The sequence below is a fragment of the Aspergillus flavus genome, chromosome 8, assembly GCF_009017415.1.
Source record: "Aspergillus flavus chromosome 8, complete sequence".
NCBI classification, from domain to species: Eukaryota; Fungi; Ascomycota; class Eurotiomycetes; order Eurotiales; family Aspergillaceae; genus Aspergillus; species Aspergillus flavus.
The window spans coordinates 392,132-410,622 of NC_092403.1; the positions used below are offsets into that span (position 1 = coordinate 392,132).

At 48.0% G+C, this 18,491-nt stretch overlaps 8 protein-coding genes and 1 non-coding gene across 9 annotated transcripts; 4 read left to right on the plus strand and 5 right to left on the minus strand.

The window, feature by feature from the left end:
• Positions 1–50: 50 nt before the first annotated feature.
• On the minus strand, positions 51–2,328 carry F9C07_1918080 (uncharacterized protein). Its single transcript, XM_041287668.2, has 5 exons — positions 1,933–2,328; positions 1,404–1,841; positions 1,200–1,343; positions 1,071–1,147; positions 51–1,006 (listed from the first exon to the last, which is right to left on the minus strand). Exons 2-5 carry the CDS (start codon positions 1,569–1,571, stop codon positions 274–276), a joined length of 1,122 nt encoding a protein of 373 aa, XP_041151634.1. The 5' UTR covers positions 1,572–1,841; positions 1,933–2,328; the 3' UTR covers positions 51–273.
• F9C07_2286990 (uncharacterized protein) lies at positions 1,685–4,860 on the minus strand. Its single transcript, XM_041287667.2, has 2 exons — positions 1,933–4,860; positions 1,685–1,841 (listed from the first exon to the last, which is right to left on the minus strand). The coding sequence occupies exon 1, from the start codon at positions 4,445–4,447 to the stop codon at positions 2,996–2,998; it is 1,452 nt and encodes a 483-aa protein (XP_041151633.1). The 5' UTR covers positions 4,448–4,860; the 3' UTR covers positions 1,685–1,841; positions 1,933–2,995.
• A 1,299-nt stretch (positions 4,861–6,159) lies between these two features.
• F9C07_t223 lies at positions 6,160–6,233 on the plus strand. Its single transcript has one exon. It is a non-coding gene; the product is annotated as a tRNA-Asn (tRNA).
• Positions 6,234–6,673: 440 nt separating this feature from the next.
• F9C07_2172893 (uncharacterized protein) lies at positions 6,674–8,190 on the plus strand. Its single transcript, XM_071509363.1, has 4 exons — positions 6,674–6,696; positions 6,761–7,463; positions 7,519–7,632; positions 7,684–8,190. The coding sequence occupies exons 2-4, from the start codon at positions 7,200–7,202 to the stop codon at positions 7,975–7,977; spliced, it is 672 nt and encodes a 223-aa protein (XP_071367206.1). The 5' UTR covers positions 6,674–6,696; positions 6,761–7,199; the 3' UTR covers positions 7,978–8,190.
• Positions 8,191–8,471: 281 nt separating this feature from the next.
• Positions 8,472–9,454, minus strand: F9C07_2286992 (uncharacterized protein; the record flags this gene model as incomplete). The annotated part of the gene is made up of 2 exons (XM_071510866.1): positions 8,472–8,983; positions 9,040–9,454. The coding sequence occupies 2 exons, from the start codon at positions 9,452–9,454 to the stop codon at positions 8,913–8,915; spliced, it is 486 nt and encodes a 161-aa protein (XP_071367207.1). The 3' UTR covers positions 8,472–8,912.
• A 389-nt stretch (positions 9,455–9,843) lies between these two features.
• On the minus strand, positions 9,844–13,236 carry F9C07_2286993 (C6 finger domain protein). Its single transcript, XM_071510867.1, has 3 exons — positions 12,959–13,236; positions 12,088–12,907; positions 9,844–11,956 (listed from the first exon to the last, which is right to left on the minus strand). The coding sequence occupies exons 1-3, from the start codon at positions 13,017–13,019 to the stop codon at positions 10,744–10,746; spliced, it is 2,094 nt and encodes a 697-aa protein (XP_071367208.1). The 5' UTR covers positions 13,020–13,236; the 3' UTR covers positions 9,844–10,743.
• Positions 13,237–13,297: 61 nt separating this feature from the next.
• Positions 13,298–14,254, plus strand: F9C07_2236541 (uncharacterized protein; the record flags this gene model as incomplete). Its single annotated transcript, XM_041287672.1, has 1 exon — positions 13,298–14,254. One exon carries the CDS (start codon positions 13,298–13,300, stop codon positions 14,252–14,254), a length of 957 nt encoding a protein of 318 aa, XP_041151630.1.
• Positions 14,255–15,055: 801 nt separating this feature from the next.
• F9C07_12296 (uncharacterized protein) lies at positions 15,056–15,463 on the minus strand (the record flags this gene model as incomplete). The annotated part of the gene is made up of 1 exon (XM_041287666.1): positions 15,056–15,463. One exon carries the CDS (start codon positions 15,461–15,463, stop codon positions 15,056–15,058), a length of 408 nt encoding a protein of 135 aa, XP_041151629.1.
• A 1,352-nt stretch (positions 15,464–16,815) lies between these two features.
• On the plus strand, positions 16,816–18,377 carry F9C07_2236543 (fungal-specific transcription factor domain-containing protein; the record flags this gene model as incomplete). The annotated part of the gene is made up of 3 exons (XM_041295612.1): positions 16,816–17,353; positions 17,408–17,448; positions 17,526–18,377. The coding sequence occupies 3 exons, from the start codon at positions 16,816–16,818 to the stop codon at positions 18,375–18,377; spliced, it is 1,431 nt and encodes a 476-aa protein (XP_041151628.1).
• Between the last annotated feature and the right edge of the window lie 114 nt (positions 18,378–18,491).

Consider the following 18,491-nt stretch of genomic DNA (forward strand, 5'->3'; position numbering starts at 1 on the left):
AATCATCCGAACGATGATCGTCTAGGATCCCTCTTCCTGCTCTGCTAACCAGTGGCGTGGTTAAGGTTATAATCTCTTGTCCATGACAACCAAAGATCGCAGGGGGTGTCCACAGTTTAAGTTCCGCGCTTCAGGTGCCGTCCTGAAAACAAATTCCGATTTAATCTATCAGGTTGTTATCATTGCTGTGGAGAGTTATATCAGTTTGGTACATACTTAAAAATGACAGGTAAAAAAAATAAAAGCAATTCAATGTACAAACATGATGGACATTCATTCAACATCGGGGGTGTACAAATAACCACTGGGTATCTTAAACGTCGTAATAGCAATTTTCGGGGCTGGGACATCCTCCCACGTTGCTGATATCGTCGTCTCATTATTCGCAAGCGGTAGAATGTTCAGCATAGTGCTATAGGTGAGGGACCGAGAGCTTGCTTCATGCCACGTATCGTCACCGTCAGTAATATCCGAATCTCGCGATACCGGACCACGTTGCGCCCAGGTGCCCATGATACTAGGATGTGACGACAAGCATTTATAGGGAACGTGCAGAATATTGGTGCAAAGAAAGTTATAACCCAGATCGACAGGCTCATCGATCCCGACATATGATAACGCAGTGAGTGCCTTGCGGGCGCCTTCGTAGGTAAATGCCATCGCCCACGAGCAGATCGCATTATCCGCATTGAATATAAGACGATGGCTCTCGAAGTTGGGGTCCTCTGCCAACGGTGGACGGACAAACTCGTTCTGGTGGGGTCGCGGCGTAACAGTTAAATCGTTAGGAATCACATAGTACTTCGGCTCCCCTCGCAAGTTTATTCCACAATGTCCTAGCCATAGCATATCCCAGTTATCGCCGTATGGGGAGAAGGGAACACCCTCCGTTCCCTGAAGCGCCCTAGTGCCCCGTGCAAATTCGACCATCTGTGCCTTGATATTCACGTCCCAGTCAGAATCGTCTTCCATGAGGACAGCGCTGCTGATCTTGTTCTCCACGATACTATTGACAGGAAATGGCTGCGTTAGCGCGAAACCTCTATTCGTTTCACCAAACGATCACATACTGTCGTAGAGCATTCATATGGGCGCGCCAGCTTCCGAGCTCGGCGGGTTTATCGCGGTGTTTCTCTTCCGTCCATACCTAGTCACTTGTCAGGGTTGTAGAGGGGAGGGCAGGTACGGTGTGAACGAACAGCAGGGTATGCTTTCGGAGGGATATTGGCGGCTCGGACACCTTCAAACCAGTCTACTTCCAGCCCGGTATAGGATGCCGCCAACGCGATCGCATCGTGCTTATCGGTGCGCTCCTTGAACCCGATTGCGAAAATCTTCTGGAACTAAAGGATTATATTGGTTAGTATTGCCTAGTAGGACGCGCGAAGATGATATAGACGTACCCCTAGGGTAGAGTTTCTGATTCTGCTGTCAAGCAACGCATCGGGATCGGTTGGACCGGTTGGGGAAGTAATCCAGGAACCATCGCCATTTCTAAAGCATGAAAACCACAGCACAGTACCAATGATTAACAAAGCGGCCGTTAACCTTCGGCTAGTGAAGGTGTGCATTGTGCCAACGTCTCCCACCCCAGGTTTTCGGAGAAGGGAAGAGAGAAATCAGAACGGATGCGACCGGGCTGAACCCGGCGGCTACAGCAAACAATGAACATGGGGTCATTGTCCCTTTAATTGCTCTAGAGTCTAGTCCCTTATTCGCTTCCCTCCGAGCAAGGGTGGTGAGCAATGGACTAAAGGTGAACGACCAATGACATCAGTACGGAGGTCACGCTAGGGCTCAAGTTCGATTTCGATCCACGCTTAGTTTCTTGGCTCGCAGCACTGTCACAGTCTGTCAGTCTTTTTTCGGTCCTTAGCCGCCGATCGGCAACACACTGGTGCTTCAGTCCAGCAGAGCGAAGGGAATATGCACCGTTTATTGGTTTGTTCTGCCGTGATCCCTGCATACTCCGTACACCCACCAGAGCGTCCCACTTAATCTAACCGGCGGTCATGTGCTTGGTTGGTTCATGTTCGAACAAAAGGACTGCACGTACTTAGGAGCTCCATCTTGGCTACAGGAACATAGGATGGACGCGAGTGTTTATTGTTCTGTGGTCGTTGGTAAGATATCATATGAGTTGCATTACCCTTCTAGAGAAGGCATCCGAATCACCTGACAGACGCGTGAGTTGCGACCGCCAGGACAATCACATTACAGTAATTTTACACGAAACCCCGATGAATTAGAAATGGAACAACACGTGTATTTCCGTAATTGATACAAAAAGCAACCAAGAGTCTACTAATAGTACAAGATACCTAGCTGTGCTCCAGAGTATTCTCTGGACAGAACTTCACTTACATTGTTAATCTCTTCTCGCTGTCCTTTATCTTATCCCACTAGCTGGAAATATTTGCGACTTGTTCCCCTGAACAACCTCGTCATCAACCCTTTCCGCATCGATACATGATAACAAGGCCTGTCATGGATTGCTCCTGTTGTTACCCTTATTTACTCGAATGCTTGTCAATTAAGATCAAAAGGATTCAATGAACATCACAATACATTTACTAGTCCTGCCCTTGCGTCCGGGGGTGTCTACCGCCAGGTTAGCCTGCCTTGCCTCTCGAATATCGATACCGACAAATACACAATGGTATTGTTGACGCGAACAACAGGGTTTCTTCGGAGAGATCCAGTACGGACATATGCTTGATAGTGTTCTGTGGCCTTTCCATTGTCTGCTTCCCGTACGCCTCGTATCACATGATGTGTCAAATACTCAAGTCTTATGATCTTCATGTTATAGAGAGCCATAGAGAAACCCACCACCCAATGGTTAGTTAACATGAAGTTCGATGTTGTCTGTATCATTAAGAGAATATTTACCTATAGCCACCAATATAGGTTCAGTCAATAAGTACACAGTACCTACAGCTAAGTATGCAATAAGAAGCTTCATGAGAGAACAACAGAAGAAGACCAGACTCCCCTACTCATCCGCCACAGTCCAAACAACCTCCAGTATCCGAGGGCTACCTGAGTCTGGCTCATGGACATAAATCTGCCGGAGTCTCTGTCCTTCTAGGACGGCGCTCTTCATCCGGAAGGACACCTTCTTTTCATCCTTTGGGCGCAACGGTCCTAAACTGAATGCGTACCCCTGGTCACGAGCCCAGTCACTGGGATCCCACGTCTGCTCCATACCGATCATATCGTTCATGGGCGAGGAATACTGCACAAGCGAAAACCCATTGATGAAATACCATCTATCCGATATGCGCCACCGTTGAAGCTGACAGTCGTCGCCGCAGATGGCGGCTGCCCGACCGAGAGCTACCACGTCCACGTCATACCAGGACTTCCAATGGTGTATAGAAAGGGGCAACGGTCGGCCAGATTCAAAGAAGCCAGTCACGTCACCCCCGAAGTCAACCTGGAAGAGCCCTCGCTCCCAGGTGAGTTTGGTTGTGGTGTGTTGATAGATACACTGGGAGATCCGCTTATCGCCGTGATCCTTGAACGCATAACATATGTCATAGACCTCATTCATCTGCTGCAACAAGGGAATCGAAAGGAATATCCCCGCACCTCCATACGCCATGAATGAGAAAATATTCATCTGTCCCCAGTTCTCGGTCGGGGCACCTATGTAATACGGCTTGGTAGCATCATAGGTCGCGAGTCTCTCGACTAGGTTTGACATAGACGGGAAAAATGTATCATCATCGATGATAACCGCCCACTGCGTATGCGCGTCGCGATTCTCCCAGAGTACCTTGGTCAAGCGGAAGTATCGGTCCAGCCATTCTTCCTTCGACTCGATGATGGTAAGCTTAATATCCAGTTCCTGAGCCCGGTTGAGAACCTTCAACTTTTCCTTCTTGGGCACGACGTCGACCATTGCGAAGATCCGGGCCCCTGTCCCTCCCGCCCAGTGTGCGAATGGGCCCAGCGAGTCGCTCAGTCGTTCGAGGGAGGTCGAAACACCGAATACCATATGCGATGCGTCTGCTCGTGCTTTTGCCGCGGGGGCTTCGATCGTGGCGGTTGGGGCGCATTGGGTTTCCGGGAGATAGATCCGATCATCGTCGGTGTCTAGGTCGAGTATTTCGAACTTTGGAACGGGGACATCTAGGGTATCGGAAACACCATTGTGACTCTTTGAACGCCGCACGGCGATTTCCCACCGTCTGTATTCCGCGGAAGAATTGTATCCGAGTGATTTTAGGAGTTCCGCATCCACATAACAAGTGCTGGAGTTCCTATCGTTATTCACGACACCGCCGGTTCCTGAAGACGAAGGAAAAGTGACGGTTTCAACGTGGGGCTGAGGAGGTTGTGTTCTCGACAGAAGGAAAACCGTGAAGGTCGCTAGAATAACCGAGGCAGCGATGACTGGTTTCAGTCGCTGGCGCGTGCGTCGCAACGAGAGGGATGACATTGTCCCGAGGTCATGCTATGAGTATCAGAACAGAATGTGAAGAGTAAGACCCATGGCAATTCTTCAACAAAATTCCCCAGGCTATGATTTCCGGCCAGACTGTCAAAAATTGGGGCCCTTGTGGGAGGGTGCGGAGGGACCACTTTCCCAGTTCTGCCAAGAGAGCCCTAGCAGGTTAGCAAATGGGCTGGATATATTGCGATTGCGCTAGATAAGATGGCGTGTTACATATTGACTGCGGGGATCGTAATTTTAGTCCATATCCATACCGTGATCATTGGTTAATTGGGTGGTGGGTCCCAGGGGTCAATGTAACCATGCTAGGGCCTATTGATACTTCCAGCGTGGGAAACTCCACCAAGCTCCTCCAGAGTACTTGACTAGGGCTCAGGGTAAACGTAAAAGACATCTTCCGTACTCCGTACTCCGTACATACTCCATAGAAGTGCTGAAGCTAGAGCTGAGTGCAGATCAAGTTTAGGTATATGTTCGATTCATTTTGAGGCCTTTAATATACATGACGCAAAACCTTAAGATTCTACCCGCAACGTATACATCTCCACAGCTTCATCCCCTATTATTGCTGTCCTGTTCAAGACCTCTGATAAGGGCTTTTCTTGTTGTAAGAGCAGAGTGATATCGCTACTGAGAGGGAGAGACATCATAATGGCTTACAGTGAAGATAACCAGCTACTAATACTTCTGCACTGAGCTTACCACTCGTAATAGACCATCCGCTCCCTGTTCTATGAGGTGTAACGCCATTCATCACACGGAATTGCGCGGTAATGGAGATATGCTGGCTTCAGAACATAATGCGTCTTTACCCTTGTCTTGAGGTTTTGTCAATTCTACCTCCGTACCTACTGCATCACTTGATTGCAGTATATTTTCTCCCAGGACGTAAAATCAATTGATGGCCCTTGCAGCTGGCGCCGGGAAAGTATGGGGAATAGATATAACTTCCAAATGCAGCTACTATGATAGCCGTATCCAACGCATTGATCCTATAATCTGGGTTTTAGTTGCAACCATCTCTCAGACCTACAGAGTAATTTTGCTTCTTGCTTATCCAGACGGACCCCAGTGTAGAGAGCTTGAATATGTTGAATGAATTGGGATAATCAGGATTACTCTACTCAGAAAGAAATATATCCTAGTAGGAAGTAATAAGTAATATTTTGACCCGGTAGCCGATTTAGTCCGCCGTACAACTTCCATGACCCCGACTCTGCAATCCCTCCGTCCTGTCTGAGACCGCCTACATAAGGCCTATCACTCCGATAAATCCAGTTCGATAGCTATCCTTTCTATTTTCTCTTTAACTAATAAACGTTGAATGTTACAGCATCATGGGTGAGGAAAATTCCTTTTGAAATTCGGCGTGCAAGAACTCAAATAGGTCATCTAGATTATCTATATATTTTCATGACACGGCGCTTTCGCTCCTATTCAATGCCACGTGATAAAATATCGAAGCAATAATTCATGTTGCTCTGCCAAGATTAGATTTAGAGATAGAATTTAAATGTACTCTTTCTCTATGGGATCGATTCCTTCTCTTGTGGACACCGTGTCTAATAATTTGTTGGAAAGCAATTTGTGCAGATACAATCTTCGGGAAGCGGACAAGCTGTCATCCAGTGTACGAACTATATGCAAAATTTACTTTGGCTTATAGTAGAAAGTCCCGCAGCTTTTTTCAACAACTCGTCTCGGTGGCGCAATTGGTTAGCGCGTCTGACTGTTAATCAGGAGGTTGTGAGTTCGATCCTCACCTGGGACGGTTCTCTTTTTGCCTCCATGTTTTTATCCCCCTTATTCTTCCCATAGCTAGTCCTCGAATAATTTCAAAGGCCTTTCCATGGTTAACGGAATAGGCTGGTTTCATATACTGGCTGCTCTACTCCGTAGTGTGATATGTATTCCGCCTGTCCACGTCGTAGCCAAGCTTTTCCACGAGCTCTGCCGTACCACCTCCCTTGTCGTATCGCATCGTCAGATATCGGGCGTCGATTTCTTGGCAGATTCCTTGCTACCAGTTCATAATAGATTGGAGTGCGGGTGATTATTCAAGCAAGCTTTCTCGTTTACATTTAAATGTACCCTGCGACAAATCCATGCTCGTTATGCGCGATGTCATTGGGGACTGGTGAGAGAAAGAATGCCAGTTTTCCTCAATACCGGTAGATCGAGATAGAATATTAGCCGACAAAGCGTGGATCTCCTAATACACTTGCAAGCATAAGGTGGGCTAGAGAGTAGCAATACTACAATGAAGAAGTCAAGCCTGGTGGAGCTGACCCGTAACAGACAAAGCTCGTAGGATGATAAGGACTACAACGACGGGCCTCAAACTTCGGGCCGGGCAAGCATAGTATAGCATCCCGGTTAGTTCCAGACCCCTTTGCCCATCTCCCATCCCCATTCCCCTGGTCATGATGGTTCATACTCAGCTAATTGTACCGATACATACTATATATAGCCCTGACGAAACACTGCATGACAAAGAAGCCACAAAGGAGATGAACCTATCGCAAAAGCCTAGCGCGCCCAGTACGATTTCTAGGAAACTTTAATACTCCAACGTGTTGTGCTTCTTTGTAGGCCAGGGCTTCTTTTTTCAACTAAGAAACACTTATTCGTTTATAAGTAATAGCCGACTGTCCTACCAGATGGCTAGATAGAACCGCAGCCCACTTCTCCCGACTTCTCTGTTCTTTTCACCTCACCTACTCAATATCGTTTCAAGATGAAGAGCGCTATTGTCTCTGCGTTTATTTTGGCCTTCCTTTCCGCCAACCTTGCGGGTGCAGCTCCCCAGTCCGGCGGCCAGCCAGTTCAAGGGAGCCCCCAAGTCCAAGGAGGATTACAACCTCAGGCAGGCTCTCAACCCCAAGGTGGACAACAACTCCAGGCAGGCAAGCCCGTAGAGCCAGCGGTACAAGCCATGGGCCCACCCCAAAAGATTGAACAGTATCAACAACTCACCAAGAAAAAAATGCAGCATCCAGGTGTGAGTCAACCCAGCTACAAGAAAATAACCAATCGTGAGACTGACCTGTATAAAGAAATGTAAGATTAAAAATCTGAAAGGAGGGCCGAGACACTCCTGCGTCGCGTCGGACCTGAATCAAAAAACAGGACAAAATCAATGGGATGTCGAATGCCGGACTGCCACTGGGGTACGAAAACGCCTGAAAATCATCTTGGTAGATTCAGACTAACCCTAGTAGTGCCGATACCAAGGAGACGACTGTTATATCCTTATATCCACTGAAACCGACAAAACCAAACCCTCTTCCGGACGTCTGGAGGCGGAGGCAATGTGCCAAGGAACTGGTTCTCAACCAGGCAGCCCGAATCCATATGCAAGTAGTTCTTCGCCAGGAAGCCCGATTAGCGTCGGAAGTGGCTCTCCACCAGGAAGTCCGAATGTCGCCGGAGGTGGAAGTGGCTCTCCGCCAGGAAGTCCGAATGGCTCTGCTGGTGGTTCTCAGCAAGGGAACACGAGAGGGCAGAATGCTTGATTGACTGAAATTCGAGCATGGTCGCCTAGGATTCATACAAGAGAATAACCGCGTACTGAATTTTAAAGAGAAGAAGCCTAGCAACATAATGTACTGTCTTAAAGCCTTTGATATGCTTAGCCGCTGTTGGTTGCCCTTTCTCAAAAGGGTTCCTACTAGCGATCCTGTGAAGGATATGTATGGTATTGGCGCCCGTAGTTTGTTAAACTCCACCGTTCTCATATCATGTACTATAACAGATACAAGAATAGTATCGACTTAATGAGCCTCAAGTCTCTGTTAGGCATCGTGCGTCACATGTTACGATCTTGTCTGTATCATCTACTTTTTGTTGTTATCCTTCACATTTCTCGTTTACTGCTGTCATTTTATATTTAGATGGCTTTTGATGAATTGCTCATTTTCATACTGACCTAAGAATGTCGTGGATGTAGGAAAGCTATTGTGAAAGCGAAGGGAAATGATATGATGTTTGTACAAGTTATAAATTGGATGGAAATTTTGCCCCATGAAGCCCGGGGTGGGGCTTCGTTAAATTATCATGAGAAACTAGTATCACAAATAGTAAGGACTCCTGTTACAAGCTCTATATAGGGCGCCCAAAAAAGCAGAAGTCTATCAATATTTTCCGAGCAAGTTCTTCCCGTCTGAAATGCTCGCTATCTGAACATCAATAGGCATTTCTGAAGAACAACGGTCTAGATATTTTATCTGGAAAATGCTTGAAACCATATGCAATAATCGAGAAAATAGTACAGCAGCGGCTATCTCAAAAAGATAGAATATCTTAACGTTTCGGGCAAGTTCGCTGGTCAAAGGCCGTTCGAGCGTCCGTCCCGTTATCTTAGAGTGTGTATGGGATGAAAAGGTGGGATGCATGCAAAACTTTGACACAAAACCAGGAATTACAGTCGGCTGCCTGGTGGTGTTCAAAGTTACACATAGGGACGCTTTGATCGATGGTTATAACAATACACGTACCCATCCGCAGTTCGCAGCAGGGGGACTGTGGAGATATCGAGTTAGGGCACGGTCTGTTTTTAGTCAATTGCGGGGACTTACGCAAGTGAAAGGTTTTCCTAGCAGCCTTGAAATTCCCAGGTCCTGTCGAGACTTTTGAGCTCTCTGCTACGTTCGTGCACCAACACGACACAACACCCTTGCGTGATGGACGCTTATCATCGTATATGCATGACCTGCACCCTCCAGCGCTCAGTCCGTGTCCGTTCGACTGTGCAATGAGGCTCTCCTTGGCTTGATCCCAGCCAAGGCATAGATTCACATCTAGGTCTGTAACGAGTTGCGTCCCAGCTTCGGGAGGAACGCCCTTGGCATTTGTCAGGCAGGTGCTCGTCAATATGTGTGAGGGTTGTGTAGGTCTTTGTGGCCAATTGAACCTCATTTCAGCAAGATCCTCATATAGATCCATTGCCAAGTCACTGCACGATGCGTGCAGCACCCTTTCTTCAGCATTCATTAGTATCCCTTGGCTAGCCACCAACACTGATAGATATTTTATGATAATAATCCATGCTTGGTACATATTGGTGAGATTGGGGCAATGAAAAAAGAGGGAAGGAGGAGAGAAAGAAGAGGACCAAAAAAGAAAAAGAAAGAAAAAATGAAAATGCTTGAGGAAGAGCAAAAATGCGAATAGGACATCAGAATATATATATTGGTCTACCACATATTCTGGCTTGTCACTTGATCACTTTGATTAAAGAGGGGTTAGACTAGTTTGTCCCCTCCTCATTGAGTTCATTGAGTTCGGTTGTTATGCAGAATACATGAGGTGCGATTTCTTTTTTATGTTAGCCCCGGGCGTTGGGCAAAGATTTCTAACAACATCAAGGATGGGATGAATTTAGAAGGAAAAGGTGTCGTACAAAACTCTATTCGGCTCTGGATGATGGATAAAGTCAATTTAAGGTTATTGATTTTGATTGGGGATAAATAATGGGTTTAGTATACTCCGTATATAGAGTCTGAATAGAAAGCAGACAATCGTGAAGCACCGTGCCATGATTTTATACATGCATCCATGTATAGGAAAAGCGCGAGAAAGAAGATTTGTTTCCATCTCCGTTCCATATTTAGGAGTTTCATACTTGGCCGGTGGTCAACAATTCCGGCCCAGTGATTCAATGCGCTGGACTATCACTAATTAACCTTTTACGCTCAGTGGTGACAAAGAAAAGCGGCGCTGTCGGGCGTCGAAGTAAGGGCCCATCTAGATATCATTATCGCCCACAAGGTTGCTACGTTAGTAGCTACTTGGCAATAGGGTAAAGGTGGCGAGCGAGCCTGTGTGTTTTATGGAAACGACAGTCTTGTACTTCTTACTGTTCTCTTTGCTTTGTTGAGTTATTTTCCCCCAATAGCCAAAAGGCTCTGATAGAGACCCAGTATACGCTTTATTCCTACATGGGTGTTTGCCGAGATTTATTGGGAATAGTCTTGAATTTTATGAATGCCTAATCGTTTTCTTTTTTCTCTTTATTTTTTTTGAGCCCCGGCTTTCGGCATCAGCATTTGTGGTTGCCTATTGCCTATAGCCTACTGGATGCTGTCAATACCATGGCGACTGTGAAGCAGTAATAGGGGAAGTTGGGATATGTACGGCGTATTGGATGACTATAGCGAATAGAGAAATAGTGATATGTGTAAGCTAGTGTCTACCTTTGAATATGGTCACTTCCACACCATATACCAAACAGCAGACACACGAACAAAAGAGATATCACCGGCATAATGTGGGTATGCAATTTAAATGTCTACGTACTGCCCAATACTTTCGCTCAAGAAAGCATCCTCGAGTAGGTTATCAAGGCTGCCTTCAACTGACCAGGAAAGGTCAGTCAGTCGCCATTCGTCGGGACTTGGATCGGCCTCGTTTACGGGTATGTTCGTGCCGAGGCTGGATTGACCATCTAGTGGATGTGATGCAGAAGTCCACGTCTGAATACCCATATTTGACTCTAGCTGAGACGACGGCTGGTTGGCTACCCTGGGTTGCGGAGCTGAGCGGGCGTTACGTCGAACATGTATCTTCCCCAGTAACGGCACTGTAACTGTTAATCTTTCAACCTCGCGAGTGTGGTCGTCTTGACGAAGGAGTTGGTCCAGAGCACGAAGTGTATTATATGCCTCTACTGCGAGGTCTGAATTCGTCGGGTCTCTCGCCCTTTCGCCAATTAAAGTGATGATGTCCGAGACTACTCCGTGGAGGTGGCTTATATCGACACGGAAACTATGACGGTCTGTTGAGCGGACATGATGGGAAAGGAGGAGGAGTACGGACGCTGCTGTAAGGGCCTGTAGATCTAAAACTCGAGACATGAACAAGCCTGCGGGAAGCTTTCTTCTCAGTACTAGATACCGGCGTGCCACTGCTTCACAAGCATTCATGCACGGTAGCCGGGCATACACGAGCTCATCACGGAGGTTCTGCTTCAGCGCAAATGGTAGATAGACTCTCATCAGGACACAGCAATGTAGAAACTGTACGATATCCTCTGGTGTTATGTGGTCTCGCTCATCGCCTGCCCACCATGTAGCTGGTGCCTGGCCCGCGAGTTCTCCGAGGGCCTGTGCCATCTCCAGAGCGGCCATCTGCCTTTTCATACTGGATTCATGTGTAGCACTGAATTCTTCCAAATCATAAACCTTGATAGAAATATCCAAAAGTCTGGTGAGATAAGTTGTGAGGTGGATGCTGCCATCGGCATTAAGTGGAGCAGCAGCTGTAAGTTGATACCGTGCTGTCCCTGGGGGAAGATTTAGGATCATGCCAATCAGCCGTTCTATATTACAGATTGCTTGCCATAACTGCACTTTTTGAAGTGACGTGTCATCCGTGCAGGTGGATTGATTGAAGCACACTGCATGGAATACTTTGGGTAAGCCCATCAATTCTGCTATCGCGATAATGTGGCGTAATTTGATCCAGGCCTTTTGAAAATTCCCTTGTCCTACTTGACTTTTGGCTGTTAGAACATACTAAAACATAGAAAATAATCGAAATCAAGAGATGTCACGGAGATAAGGAGACAGCACAAAATGCACTTGTTCCCCCTTTCCTGTTTCTTCTCCTATAGGGGTAATGCTCACAGTCTAATGAAATGTATAGCCATCCCAAGCCCTTGAATAGTCCCCACCAATCGGTCATGGCAGAGCAGAGTATCGTCCACTATGTGTATAACCGATTGGCAAAATTCAAACCTTCTCTGACACTTTCTCATATATACGTCGGAACCTTCCCGTCCTGGATGGATTTGCTGTGCGGTAAGTGCAAGTGTTAGGAGCCAAGAAGCTAGCATGATAACGTCTACATTGGGACGACACATTGATTCGAAGCTCTTTAGCAGTTCTTGTGGAGAGTTCAGCATCAGTGGTTGTGGAAACAGTGCATGAAGAACGGTCAACCAATCGTAAGCGGATCCCGCAATATCCGCAACTTCATCCTTTGGTGGAATCATATTTTGTAGTTTCGGTCGAACATCGATTGACAATTGCGCAAATATTTTATCTATGCGTTGCTCCGTCTGACGTTCATGTTGGCATGGATCAGCGCTCAACCAGTCGTTCTGAAATAGCGATTGCAGGTGGGATGGTTTCTCCGCCATGGGAATATCCGACCCACTACTTTCTCCTTCAGAGTCGTCGGGGCCCGAGAATTGGTCATCTTTACCGCTAGGGATCTGAGATGGCTTATAACCGAGCTTAAGTTCGATGTTGTTCACAACTGCTGTTAACTGGGCGACCTGAAATTCGAGCTGAGCTATGCGAAGTCGTGATGGAAGTCGCGATGGTTGCGATGATTGCGTCCTTTTCGATACCTGTGCAATACAGGCCACCCCTCGATCCTCGCATTGTTGACACGTATCCGCTTCTCGAGGAATCCTAATGCAGCGAACTTTCCGTCGTCTGCCTGTCTTCCAGTATCAGGAATGTAGTCTTGGAGAGTTTAAAACTAACCTACATTCGGTGCAGCTTTTCGTTCCTTTCCGTAAGCCGGAGCGAGGTATGTCGGACGGAGACATTTGAAGGCCGATGTCCGAAATTATGGGTCGGATTCAGGAACAGGTGGGCGAGATTATATGGTGGTGGATAGATTGAAGTGAGGTTGCGCGTCGGAGCGGACGAATTAAATATTTTGGTCCGCGGAACCCTAATTCGTCCGACTCGCGATCCTAATTGGGCAGCACTTTATATGGTACTACTAGTAGCGCCAATGTCCCCTTTCGCTACAACGACTTTGAAATGCAATGATATCTCACTACCATCTGCCACCAGTCTCTCGAGAACAGCCCTTCCAAAAATGTCTTTGTCCTTGCAAATTCGCGGCGGACCATATGCATCTACCACCGCGGGGATGGGAGGTCTTCCGACCATAGTACCCGACATTCCAATATGCGCGGTCTTCCTCGTCTTGTATATAGCATTCGCCGCTACAAACATGACCATCTTCCAGAAAAACCGACGACGGGGGCACAAATTCGTGATGTCTGCGATGCTATTCGGGTTCTGCATGGCAAGAATCACCACCCTTGTCCTGCGCATAGCCTGGGCCAATCGACAACGCAATGTCCGACTCGCTATTGCCGCTAATATCTTTGTCAATGCGGGGGTTCTCCTGGTGTACATCATCAACTTTATTCTCGCTCAGCGTATTCTCCGCAGCAAGCAGCCTCACCTCGGCTGGCACCCAATCCTGCGCCAAGGCTCCAAGCTTCTTTACTCCTTAATCCTCGGGGCATTGGTAATGGTAATCACATCTACAGTGCTATCCTTATACACGCTGGATATGCATACACGGTCTCAATGTCGCGACGTTCAACTGGCAGCTATCACCTATCTCCTCGTCTTTACCTGTCTTCCCCTTGCACAGGTCCTTATCGCATTTACCCTACCGAGAAGACCACAGGAGGAATCATTTGGGCAAGGCGGGATGACCAGCAAAACTGCGATTGTCGTTCTCTCATCGTGCTTATGTATTCTCATTGCCGGGTTCAAGGCTGGCGTCAATTGGTCCCCTCCCCGACCTGTAACCAACCCGGCCTGGTATGACTCCAAGGCATGCTTCTACGTGTTCAACTTCGTGTTGGAGATCATGATTCTCAGTCTTTTGACCTTTACCCGCTTTGACAGGCGCTTCCATATTCCGGACGGATCTACGCGGCCTGGCGACTATAGCTGTCGGGCATTACAGCCGGATAAAGACAGTGACCAATCTCAGTTGAGGGAACGGAAGGGGTCTGCATCAGTACAGACCTGAATTTCATCAATCGTGGAAGGTCAGCTCTAGTCACTCCAAGGCCACCTCCCCACCTTTTTCCCCCTTTCTCATATGTGTTGATGAGACTTAGTCTTCCTGTGTTGTTCCTACTACTCACCCAATCTGTACATAACGACGTCCGATTAATACCCTGGGACATTGCACGTCTTAAATAATCTATCCATTCCTGTAATACGGAGGGACTTTCTGAAAACGGCTGATCATGTCGGTAGTATGCTGATACTATCCAATATGCTACTAATACAAAAGCATCTTTAGACAGCTTTATATTCTCGTATCATAGCTCATGGTTCACTCCACCCAAGGTTCCACTGTTGCGGCTATTACATCGCCCGTTATGGATAGACTGAGCCCTGTTATCCAGATGACCCATGCTGACCCTCGCCTGAGGTGTGCAAGGCTCTTAATATCTCTCTATCTGGAAGCCTGATTGCTATAGATCCCATTGGAAGCGTCTGTCATAGCAACACCTCTTTCACACCCTACAGCAGCCAAGGATGCTCAGACCTACTCTTCCATTGGTTCATCCCAGCAACCAATTACCACGCAGCCCCCTCCGATGGCAGGCATCCAGTAGGGGAAGTGTAATCAACGAGAAACGCTCGAACCACTTCCCAGAAGCAATCGTCCGCGGTTACGGATACAAACGAGAGAATCGCCGATGTTGTTTTCTCCTCCGAATGAGGACAACAGCGAAAGTCCCTCCACCACCGCCACTCAGAGCCCAGTACAGATCGACGTTCTGCGTGGGTGATGCAATCAGAACCTCCCCCGTGGCTGTCACAACCTCCCACTCCAAGAGTTTGTCAACTGACGTCGATATCGCGATCCCAGCGGCCCATGGCCTCCGCCCTGAGTGTAGCCGCCTGCTATTCGGATGTCTGGATAATGACCAGTCACAATAACAAAGCCTGATTTGTGGGCGGCGTTTTGAGCTTTGGAGCCCTGTATTCCTGCACCAATGCGCATTGTGGGCCCGCTATAACGGATATATCCGGGCATGGATTGGACTAATTTGAGGTGATGTGTCCAGAAAGCAACAGCGGCAGGCCCAGGGGATTTACCCATAAAATCATAGCCTGTGTTCCGGATAGCAAGGCGAATATTTCGTTTATCCGTGAGATAGAGGACCTTCTGCACGTCTGTGGTTGACGCTACATTAACAGCGTAGCGAGCAAGTGGCCCCATGGTGCAGGGGCTGCTTGCAGGGGTTAACGGAGAGCAAGAGGAGTTAACTCACCAGGCGGTGGCACCACGCTGTGGCTTGCTCTTCCTAGTACTCTTGCGTCAGATTTGTCTGTATTTATCGCGGGACCTATAACATTTCGTAGTGGTAGAAAAGAAGAACCAGAGTCCTACCGGGCCTTTACATGGCTGCTACAACGAAGGTATAACATGATGTATGGTAAGCTTTGTCTTTTTCTCTAATGAGCTCAAGGTTGAAAGAAAAGAGGATATCTGACTAGCCAGATTACTCCATCAACACTTTTCCAACGTATTACGACTCAGTCCCGACAGCCGCAGTGAATGTAACCGAGCTTCGGCGGCGCCTCCTCTCCCGATCGACACTCCAATCCGACCCGAGTGAGTTAATCTTAGCTATATAGGGGATACTTGAGTATAGTGATGCTTTTTCTGGGTGCTCACTGAACGTGTCCAGGGCAAAGAACAGGATATCTTCTAGTACTGCCATAAATCCTACCTGGCACGAGGCTGCGGTGTCTGCTGTGATTGGAATATATAATCCTCTTTCATCCTTCTTTCCCTTCTCTTTTCATTCTTTTCGTCACATATACCTAAGCTTACGTGACGACTTTCAGGCCATTCAACTATACAGACCGACAGGTAAATGTGGACGGGCAGAAGCTCATGACCAACGCGCTGTTTGTACAACTGGAGGCTCTTACTGCCCCTGAAGAACTAGCGGGCGCCTACCTCAACGAAGACGCCTGGAACGAACCGGATTAACAACCAACCTTTTATGGCGGGAATCATGACCGGCTCCGGGAGATCAAGGACCTGCGTGAGATCTTTTGTGGGAGGACTGCAGTGGGGAGTGAGCGATGGGTGGAGCGTGAGGATGGCCTCTTGTGTCGGGCTGTTTGATGGAGCTCTGTACTTAGACTAACGGCAGAGGGTTATTCCTTTTAGTACTGTATGATATTAACACAGTCTACTTCATATAGATTGAAGTCCTCCAGCACGGACAACGTGCAAGGACCAATCAACGTGGGACCAACTGGGCCCACTACCATACCTGGTCAGGACTAGCGCCTCGGCTCTCAGCAGGACCGAAATACATCGTTTTAATGATTCCATTGAGGTCCCATATCCAAGAGACCAGTTTGCCAATCCTGATATAAGCTGATTGATTGGTTTACCCCACCACCGAGTCACAGGCATTCTGTAGCGCTAGCTTTGAGCTTGCCAGATCTTCACAATCTCATTGTGCGTTCAATCCTACGCGGACTGTGTGATATAGCCAGCTGGTGCACATGGGAGACAATTGCCGTATCGATGATACCTTACTCGTCCCTTCCATGGGCAAGGTCCCGATCCGATCTCGAACAGGCTGCTTAACGTGTCGACGCCGTAAGAAAAAGTGCGACGAACGGCATCCCGTATGCAGCGGATGCGACAGAAACCGGCTTCCCTGTGAGTGGGTTTCTAATGACCTGGTGCCTAGAACACGACGGCCACGTGGCCGTCGACAGCTCGCGGTGACCCAGCTACCACATGAGGCACAGGCAATGGTCAATGTGTTTGCCGTTCCGAAGCCCGGGATGGTGCAGCGACTGTTGTCACACTTTATAGATCACAGCCCGAGATGGTTATCAACCAGAACTGGGGAGCGGAGATCCGACTTTCTGCAATATTTGCTTCCCGCGGTATCGGGAAACCTATTGGTTCATAACTGCGTTCTTATGATTGCCTCGGCTGATCTGACCAAGTATTGCCGCGACGACATCGAAGTGCAAGCCGTAGCAGTAGAGTACTATGGGAAAGCTGTTTCCGCTTTGCAGGGATCGCTGAACGAGGAGTTGGCTACTATGGCTGCATATAAAGTATCGGAATCCGGTTAGTGGTCGGATCTGTCATAAAACTTGCGGTTCGAGCTCTAACCTTCACTAGATTACACACCTTTGGCGGTCCTGCTGTTGTGTTTGCATGAGGTATGCACCAAAGCGAAGGAACCTCCTCCACTTCGCCGTTCCCTAGTTGGCTTCGATTTAGAAGCTAAATGTAGCAGTGCCAAAACTTTACAAGCAGCACGCGCATAGTGCCTCATCTCAACGCTGCCGCCGCACTCCTGCTTCGTCGCCTTCATTACACCCCCGAAGACCTGGCCCTACGAAGTTTTTTGTTCGAACTATTTTGTTACTATTTCTCCCTGGTGGCCTTCTCGCATGGCTCCAAACTTTCGCTTTGTCAAGCATCCGCCATTTTTAACTCTCCCATTGTCACCCAGTATCTCCAGCAAGGCAACGTCATGGGCACCTCGCAACGTCTCTTCATGTGTATCTTCCGAATTTCTATGTTGGTGGAGAAGGTCACATCTGAGAGGCAGATTCACGACTCACCGGCACGAGCAGAGCTTGTCATGCTTGAAGAGCAGCTGATCGCCTGGCAAACTGAGCTTCCAAGTAGAAGAGATGCGGATGTCGCTTGGCTGAACGATGCAATAACCTCTGAGCTCTACCGCCTGGCATGTCTGATATATATCAAAAAGGTTCTAGACACCTCCTTGTCTGACCACAGTCCACCCATTCAGGCGCTTGTTCTAGCATTCGTTGAGCATTTGGGCCATCTGCCACCCGACGCGCCGTCAAATAACATTCTTTGCTGGCCTTTAGTTGTCGCGGGGCTTTCTGCTGTAGTGGTTACCCACCAGCGGGCCATTAGCACAAGGCTGGGCCAGATCTATGACATATGGCGGTCCGATATACTTTGTCAGAGTGCCGCATTTCTACGACAGAAGTGGCGCGATGATCGGAATCATTCCGCAGCGGCCTCGTACGGAGAGCATGGGAAGGGTCAAAACGACTCACCGGTTGCGATCAATGATATACTCAAGCTTCAGTTCCCGGTCATTCTGGTTTAGCTGGTGGCCTGAATGCATATGTGAAGTGAGCTTGTTTACATCATTTATCTCATTTCCCTCCACGAACGGTCTGCTGCCCTTCGGGGTCGTGTCTACTTACAGGATACACAATTG